We start from the raw sequence: 9,414 nt of genomic DNA on the forward strand, positions 1-9,414 counted from the left end.
TATTACTATACACTGGATCTATCTAGTTTCTTCATTTCTCTTCACTTTGTTTTTTGGCAAAAAATGAGCTGGAAAAGTGTTGTTTAGTTGTGTTGCGTAAAAGGCAACCCACAAGACATACCTTGTTTCACCAGAGGGTGTTGCAGGAGAAAGCAGGTTGTCTGTCTTCATTGCAATTGCAATTCACATTTAATGTAACAGCAGAGAGCAATAAGATAAATTACAAACTGCTCCTTTAATTCTCCAAAAGATGAGCAAATCTGCTTCAATTATTACATGAGGCGTACCTCATGAGGAGTACCTGGGTAACCTGTTTTATTTTATTTGTTTGTTTTTTTTTTTTAACAAAAGAGATGTATATCATAACATTTTGTAGGGATACATAAATTAATTTACAGTTGATTTGGATGTACACTGTAGTCTCTGGGATGAACTGTAAACTCTATACTCATCTGAGCACTGCTCTGCTCTTAAGCTAAAAGAGTTCTGTTTTTAAAACTCTGCTGGTGAGCGAGGAGGAAACCTGTCGGGGGCTTCTGCAGGAGGGAGAGATGCTGTGTGTGTTCCAAATGCTTGGCTTGCCTCTGCACTCGTTCCAGCTTTGCTTTATTTTAAACTTCGCTGCATGCACTGCTCGTCTGTATAGCCCCATGTATTCTTGCACCATATTGTGTGCATTGCTTTGTTTTTTTTTAATTATTTATTATTTTTTAAATTTTATTTATTTTTTTGTCTTGTATGAGCTGTACCACACTGACAGCACACATTAACCCACGCTTCTCCTGCTGCTCACACTTCTGTGTTTTGGAGTGTTCGAGTTATACAACAATGTTTGTGCTAGTTATCAGAGAATGGTGCACAGACCTTTTGACATTTCCCAAGCTATGATTGTGAGGTTTTAGTTCTAGGAAATAGTTAGAAATATTTGGATACTTGTGATTTACAAAACTTGCGTCATTTACATCTATGTTTGGGTTTTGGTGAAAACCAAACCACACACCACCACAGAAGGACTATTGGAGATTGATATAAAACCCAGCCTAAATTTTGAGAGTCTGCTGTTTTTGGTCCTATCTGTTTGTGTGTGTTTCTCTAAGGTGGTGTGTGGAGCTGTGTGGGTTGTGTGGCGCACGATTATGGTCATATCCCTGGCACTGCAGTTCATACTGAGGAAATCCAAAAGGACTTTGTATTCAGATTGAATAAAGCTTGCAGGAGTGTTCATAGCGTTCGTTTTATTTATTTATTTTTAAAAAAACCTGAACACTGAAACAACAGACCTAGTCCTTGGCTTAATTAAATCAAGTAGTTTCTATAGTGATCGCTAAGTCACAGGGACAAGTAAGGATCATGCTCCACGTGATCGAAGACTAACAATATATCGATTTAAAATGTGTTGTTTCACAAAGGAAAACATATAGTAGTTAATATGGTGAAGCTTTTTATTAGGAGACATTGGAAGGAGTCGCCAGTGACAGTGCTAGACAGTAGTAAAGCCCTTCCATTAATTTTTTCAGGATGGAGGACATTGCGTTTTGCAGTTTCTCAGAAACAAGCTGCATATGTTTGTTTTAGCAACTTCAAGAGAGATTGAGGGAATGACTTTATTAACTGCTATAACATACGTAAGTGAAAACTAACCTGGAACTAACCCATTTGAGACATTTCCACAAGATTAAATGCAACTATAAAGGGATAAAAAAAAAAAAAAGTATATGTCGTTCTTTAATAAATGAAAATTATAACAGTTGATCAAATGCTATGGTGTAAGAGAAACACTCAAAAAAACATTGGGATGTGCTGTTATTGAAAATAATCAATGTTGGGGTGGCTCCCAACATAAATTCACTCCACTTTGTGTTTATTCCTTGCTTGTTTGATTGACATTTTTGCTTTGCAACAAAATTTTCAGTAGCTCTTACTAGATTTATTAAAGATATAGCAGTCTATGTACTGTACATTTTGTGACACATGTAACATAATGGTATGTCCTATAATCTAACCTTTTGAAGTATTTATAGCCATATTGCAAATGTGTTTAGGCAATGTGTGTGTGTGTGTGTGTGTGTGTGTGTGTGTGTGTGTGTGTGTTTACACTGAGCCTGGTTAGGATGTTTTGATTGCACTGAGCACATAATGAGTGCTGGATTCAGCCATGCTTAAGTAAATGAGGGGGTAACATAGAGCTTCTGTACACAGTCTGTAGAGTTGGAGGGTTGCCAGGGTTTCTAAAAGCAGGCCGGAAGGAAGGGCCCCATACTACCTGGTCGTGCTCATTTGGCAACCCGGCACTGGCATCTGTTTATGGTCACTGAGGAAGTAAAGGCAGAATACAATTCATTTGATTGTTCCAGTAGGAGTAGTTGTAGATTATTCATATTGTGACGTACTTGACGTGCTTTTGTGGTTCATTTATGCATGAATCGGCCGTGACCTTCACCTCATCGTTGCCTTTTTTTTTTTTTTTGGTTTTGCATTATCTAACTATGCATGCAGTTGTGCACTAAGTATATTGAGTTATTTTTTTATAACTGAGCTTTCTTCAGTTTTCTGTGTTACTAACCAACTGCATCCATTAGTTTGTTGTTCTTAACCTCGCCACGACAACCAATCAGCCAATGAGATCGGTTCTTCTGGATGTGGTGGATTGTACTCTCTTCGTGACGTCCTCGGCTCCTCCTTGCATCAAGGGAAGCAAAAATAACAATAGACGCTAGTCCAAATAGATAGCTTACAGTTAGTTAGTCTTTATTTGACCTTTGCAAACAGGCACTGCAGTAATACACAGCCATCAGGGATGAGCGGGGTCTCTGACACCAGCAAAGAGAGGAAAACAATTACAGACATCGGTTAGTCATTTACTTGTCATTTAGTCATCGTTCTTCTTAAACATTAAGCCCATGAAGTGTAACAGCCTCCACGCCCAGACCAGTTTTTATTTGCTTTAGAGTTACTGCGGCATTGGCAGGCTGTGTGTGTATGAGGTTTGTGACAGAGCGCAGGGCAGAGCGTGCCAGGCCCGCTTCCACCCTCCCTACTGCACGGTGCTGCTGCAGCTGAGTCACTCGTACACTCCCCTGCTGGAGTCACACAAAGGGTAGACCAACAAAATCACACTTCCTTAGCCAGACAATGCACATCATTTACCCAGGTGCAGTTTTTAGGTTGTTTCGAGGCCAGTTCTTCACAGCTAGCCAAATAAACTGACTGACTCCGTGATCCTGCTTAATGCCTATAAACCAGTCAGAAATGACCACAGCTGAACCTTGTGCTTCTCCAGTTTCCCAGTGGAGCACATCATTATTGGTTCTAGCATATTTGTTGCCCCAAGTTCCACCCCTTTGCTCCCCCTTTCCCACTAGAATCCCATTTCAGACAGGATTTGGAAACGTGTGTTTCTATCAGCACCCATAATAATCAGTGCGTGTCTTCACACAAGTAAAGCGCTTTTTTTCACCACTATTGACGCATGTAAACATAATTTTCCAATAAAACACTGTCAGGACTTATGTGGACACGCCCAAAATTTAAGCCTAAATGGATTTTTCATGGTTATTTAACAATGAAAAATCTGTTAACGTTACTCGGGTGAAGCTTCAGTAAGGAGAAGGTTTAGTTAAAACTAATGAAAGAAGACTTAAGTGAGTGTCGGTGCTTTGAGGTAAAGCTGTTGAAGTTTTCCGCCACAGGAAAAATATTCAGGACAGAGAAGTTTGTACGTTGTGGCTTATCAGTTATGTGAAAAGCTGCATTCATCTTACTAGCTTCAAGAAAGAGAGGATGGTGAAGGAATGATGGTTTATAGCTGTTCTAATGAGAACAACCTTGTACACAGTACTGTGCAAAAGTCCTAGGCATGTGCAAAGAAATGCTGTAGAGTAAAGATGCTTCAAAATAATGAAATTAAATGTTTCTACATTCCAAAAACTACTGTAAAGAGCAGTAAACAGTAATAAATGAAACAAAGTCAGTATTTGATGTGATGACCCTTTGCTTTAAAAAAAACAAATCTAGTCTAAGGTACAACTTGTGCAGTTTTATAATGAAATGAGCTGTAAGTTGTTTTTTTGTTTGTTTGTTTGTTTTTGAGCATCTTACAGAACCAGCCACGGTTCTTCTGGAGACTTTGACTGTCACAATTGCTTATTATTTTTGCAGCAAAATCCAGCAGCCTTCATTATGGTTTATTTTGTCTGAGAAGCAGTCTCTTGGGTAATATGCTGGTTTCTCTACTGACATACAAACATTTTCCTGTTAATTTAATTATAAATAAATAATTTTGTGCTGGATAATTAATGTTTGGAATCTAAAATGTTTTGTACTGACTCGGTAATGTAGAAGTCATAAAATAAAAATCTATAACAAGGTTTTTACTAAAAAAAGTCTAAGACCTTTACACAGTACTGTATATAAGACATAAAGGGTAAAAGGCATGACGTGTCGCTCTTGCTGTGGTATAAGAGGAACCGAACTGCACGCCCCATCATGTTTTATTCCTTCCATAATCCTCTGATAATCATCAAGTAACTTGGAAAATTTGTCCCGTTAGAAACGTAATCTAGTTTTAGCTAATAATATGGCTTCAGCTGTAATAGGTTATCATGTCGGGATACAACGCCAGCTACACAGTGGCGTACCTGGCTTAAATCAGTACTCCGTTTTCTGAGAGCCATGAAGCAGGACACCAACTGGCTGCTTGGAACTTGGCACACTCGGCATTTGAAGGCTTGGTAAAATGCCGCCCCTGCATGTGTTGGCCATGCCAAGGAATGGCCCTAGAGCACATCCTTTAATAACAAGCTAATGACATTACAATAATACACTAATAACAGAGAATATAAATATTAGGATGTCATACATGAGAATAGTTCAAACTAGAGCTGGTAAAGCTCACAGATACAAATGGCCATAGTCTGAATTCTAACCTGATTGAGTCATTTTCATGGAATGAGCCCCGCTTTGACGTTATTATTATTATTATTATTATTATTATTATTATTATTATTATTAACAGCAGCATCCTGCTGGTTGAACAGAACAGAATGGCTGCAGTGTGTATTTGCAGAGGTTAGAAAAGACTTCGTTACAGCTAGATATTGACAGCTAGTGCTAGGCGACACTACTTATAATGTTTCTTGTGATTCTCAATGGTGTGCTTTCTCTTTGTCTGTTCTCTCTTTTTTTTTTCTTTTTTTTTTTTTCTTCTTTCTCTTTATTAGGCATAAGCCATCAAGATTTTCCCTCCATCTTAATCCCCCTCCCCATCACCTAGCAAAGGATGTTCTTGTTCCCTCTGGTCTTTCAATTACGCATCTACAGATTCGTCCTGTTCCATTCCTGGTGTCTTCGGCGAGACTGCACCCTGATGCTTTCACCTGTTCTCTCAGAAAATTGGGATGGTCGCTTTTTGCTTAATTATCTTTTTCTTCCTCTTTCTCTTCTGTCCCCCTGCCCTGATAATTGTAGATGTTTTTTTCCCCTCTGTGTCTGCTTTCCCTTTGTCACTCTCTCTTCTTATTCGGTATTAGCTGTATAAAGTGATCTTTACAACTTCGATAAATGGAGAACACGTGCTTCTTTTTGCTGATTAGTCAGCTTTACTGCGTCCACAGTATTGCATTTGGAATTTGTTTTAAAATGTGCAATGAATTTTGTTGTTCTTTTCTTCGGTCTTTTCTTTGTTTGTAATCTTGTATTTGATTGGCTTATATTGAAGAGGTAAAGTCTGGGTTTGCCTTGTTATTTTTGGTAACCTGTGTGTCAGTAATTTTATTATTATTTTTTAAAATCCGTGATTTTCCTGATTTAAAAAATTTTTAAAAAAAAAATTGTTTGGCTTCCTAATTTTAACTAGTGAAATATCCAAAGGTGAACAAGGAGACGAGGACAGCTGTGTCTGTAAACACTGTTACAGTTAGTGGCGGGGTGAAGTGGCATAGACATTCGATTCCCCTCTCCTTTTTATGATTATTACTAATATTGTACTTAAGTATTCATTTTTTTTATTCCACATTATGTTTACAGTGCTTGTCAATGCTTGCTGTGTCTTTGGTTTGAAACACGATAACGCAATGGCTCTGGATCTAGTACACATTCTCAGTTTCCTGCTCTGCTGGACAGCGCCGTGACATTTTTCAGCATCTAGTGATTAAAAATAAATGAGTAATAATAATAATAAATACACACTCCAGCACTGCCACAAGCAGGGCCACTCCAGTGCTCCTTCTCAAGCCTGCTGTTACATGGCTGGAGTGCCAAGTAGTCAGCTGATCCTGGTGTGTATGGTTAGTATTTAACTATAATGTTTACCAGAGTATCAAAACAAAGGGACTGAGAAGGCTGTGCGGGGGAGAAGAAGAAAAAAATCTGCATAGATATCACACTAACACAAAGGTCACTTTATTGTTGGACTACATTTGTGTCTTGTACTTGTATCTGATCATCGAACGCTAAACATCTAGATATATTAAAGCTCTCAACACACTTGATTCAATAAGGGAATGCTGATTTCAGCGAGTTCACACAAGTCTGCAGTCTGATTACAAAGACGGGGCTCTTGCAGTTCACCAAATGCTTTGAAATGCAGCTTAGGTAAAATACGAAGGGAACCTGCACGTGAATAAGTACGCTGTCTTACTCCAGACTGAAATCTGTCCTCAAGCTTCTTGAATAAATGTTGAGGATTCTGTCTACACTAATGTTTCAGCTTGTGAACTGAATGTTATGTCAGTTGTGCACTTGTGTAATGAATTGAACACTACATACTTTTTGATCATTTCGTCTGTCGATATTCCATTCCGATTTCTTCTTGCGGTTAACGTACATCTTCACGCACACTGAAAGGCTTCCCAGAGACAGTGAAGGGTATAAACGTGAACAAACATTTATCATGTAATTCTAATAGACAGCGTTATTGTGTTTTAGTGGAATGTGGATTATTTATTGAGATATATATATATATAAAAATATATATGATGTGACTTTGGTTTTCTAGAGCAGTAGTACTGACCTGTAGACACTATCGTAGAGATTAGAACTGCATATATATATACACATTCATCTGTCTGCATTGTGACGGTTGTTGAATCTCCAATAAAGGATTTCATTTGCGAAGGTTTGGCAGTGGTTACTCATGAAATAATGATATGAATATATTTAAAGCATTCATATTTTAATATTATAATATAATCGTTCACCTTGTGTAAGTGAAAAAAACCTCACAGATAATCAGATTGTTAAATAAACAGTTATGGATGTAAACAAATGGAGCACTGAGGTCTGGAATACTCAATTTAGTTCACTTTTGTGAAAGTGAAAATTTGTGGAAAAAATAAAATTAATCACTGATTATCTCTTTGTAAAAGCCTGAAATATGCTTTCTCTGATTGTACATGAATTAATAGAGGGCAAGCTGTCCTTGGAGACCTCACTGTTCTCAATACGCCTCCTGGTGGTCTCTCTAAGTAGTGAACTTCAAAACCAAACACTGCTGATCATTGCTACAAGCCTAGAGAAGTGTGCAGCCCTAGTTATTATACAAACATTATCTTTCAGGTAGATGTTTAACCCGTCACACTTGTTAATGAAAGCGCATATATATATATATATATATATATACACACACACACACACACACACACACACACGAAAAACAATTCAAAAGAAGGATTGTAGAACCTGCATCTGTAGATTTAATCATTAATGTTACTAACATATTTACTAATATGGAAGCAGCAGATAATTGCTAGCAGATAATGGCTATATTGCAATGTGACATGTTACAGAAGAACAACAAAATAATGATAAGCCTATATGTAATATTGTGATCACTGAAATGAACCCATGCACATTATTGCTTGCAATATTGATCTCTCAGATGTTGTGATATACTAATGAGTAATCTAGCCATACATATCATGTTCTGTGAGGTGGCTTATAACCATAGATTTTGGTGGGGAAGGACAACGTTTATAATGAGAGAGCCTCGACATAGGCCATCACATTCGACTTATGCTATAGGCTACTATCTAGTGAATTTTTGGAGTAACCCTGTAAGAGTCAACAACATACATGTGTGTCCAACATACAGTCTAGTAGTTTGTTTTGAACGGTTTTAGACATACCATTATTTAACTTATTTAGATTCAAGGTAATACCATTAACCAGGGTTTATGCATTTCAGCAAAATTTCCAGCCTAACTACATTTTTTAAAAAAAATACACAAAAGACCTATAACTAGCTTAACCATTGGAAAAGGGAGACTTTTTTTTCCCCCTCAGCACATGAAATGTTTGTTTCCCATATATTCTGATAAACCAACATTACTCCATAATTTTCCCTCTCCCAATCTTTGCAATATAATTATACATTAGAAAATATTCTGTGTCATAGACCCATAGACAGTTTCTTTTTGTGAAACTTTATTAGAATTATGATTATTTGCTATAAACCTAGATCTTGGTGACCACTAAGTATTTTTTAAAAAAGCTATCCCAATATGGCAACCCTGCCATTAACTGTCTTGTCAACTTCATCTCCTACACTGAAATACAAAAAGTAACCATGCCCTAGTGGACCTCAATCAGTACTTGTTACAGTTCCAATTTTTGACCACTAGGTGCAATAACTCTACAGTAGCTAAGTGGGACCGTGAGCGCTCTGCCCTACAAGTGTACTGAATCAACTGAACATTAGCTTAAGTCTGCCAAAGGTTGGTCAGTCAAAAGAGGTCATTAGTATTTAAACACGAATGACTTTACTAACTTTAGAGTTTAAAATGTATGGAGTTATGAATGATGAACTTTTGATGAAGATTTGTTAAACGTCTGATGTTAATGGTCTATGTAAAAGCCACCACAGGTCAAAAATAAGTCTTCTTTAGGTGTTTAAACAATCTCTTCAGTGATGTGATTCAGAAAACCAGTTACCTTAGGTCAAATGAATACAGGCCAATCCTTAACTGACTCATAAAAGCAATATATTTGCGATGTGCTATTTTTTCCACATTGTGCCACCATAACCTGTGTTTAGCAATTTTGGTGCAGTATTATGACTGAATATTCAGTGTAGCGTTCGCATGTGAGACAGCTAACGCTATAGTTGAAGTCCAAGAGTGAATGGTGAATTGGATTCATGTGCCAGACCACGCAGTAAAAATAGGCTATGGTCATGTATAGCATATAATTTAAATGTCATGGCCAGACTGTTATTATAAGGATGAGTCAGCAGTCCTCGTCGCTGTAGCTGAATTGAACAAACACTGCTCACAGTAACCAATGATTAGCCATGATGAAATGATTTTAATGATTAAAAATAATAAGGGCAGTTTAATAGCTTAATGAGCAGGAAGAACGCTTGGCATTGTTAAGAGGCTGTAGTCAGAAAGGTGTTTTTTTTTTTTTTTTTTTTTTAAA

General features: G+C 37.4%; 1 protein-coding gene across 5 annotated transcripts in view; it reads left to right on the forward strand.

The window, feature by feature from the left end:
* klc1b (kinesin light chain 1b) overlaps positions 1-9,414 on the forward strand; it is a 47,993-nt gene that overhangs the window by 27,756 nt on the left and 10,823 nt on the right. Inside the window, exon 14 of one of the 5 annotated variants that reach the window (XM_053679788.1) lies at positions 1,098-5,196. The exons of 3 other annotated variants lie outside the window; for them this stretch is intronic. In XM_053679788.1, the coding sequence (XP_053535763.1) occupies positions 1,098-1,202 (105 nt within the window). In that variant the 3' untranslated portion in view covers positions 1,203-5,196. Of the gene's footprint in view, positions 1-1,097; positions 5,197-5,219; positions 7,114-9,414 lie in introns of those variants that run through there. One more of the 5 variants, XM_047154076.2, reaches the window with a different exon arrangement.

This window comes from Ictalurus punctatus, chromosome 3 (genome assembly GCF_001660625.3).
Source record: "Ictalurus punctatus breed USDA103 chromosome 3, Coco_2.0, whole genome shotgun sequence".
NCBI classification, from domain to species: domain Eukaryota; kingdom Metazoa; phylum Chordata; class Actinopteri; order Siluriformes; family Ictaluridae; genus Ictalurus; species Ictalurus punctatus.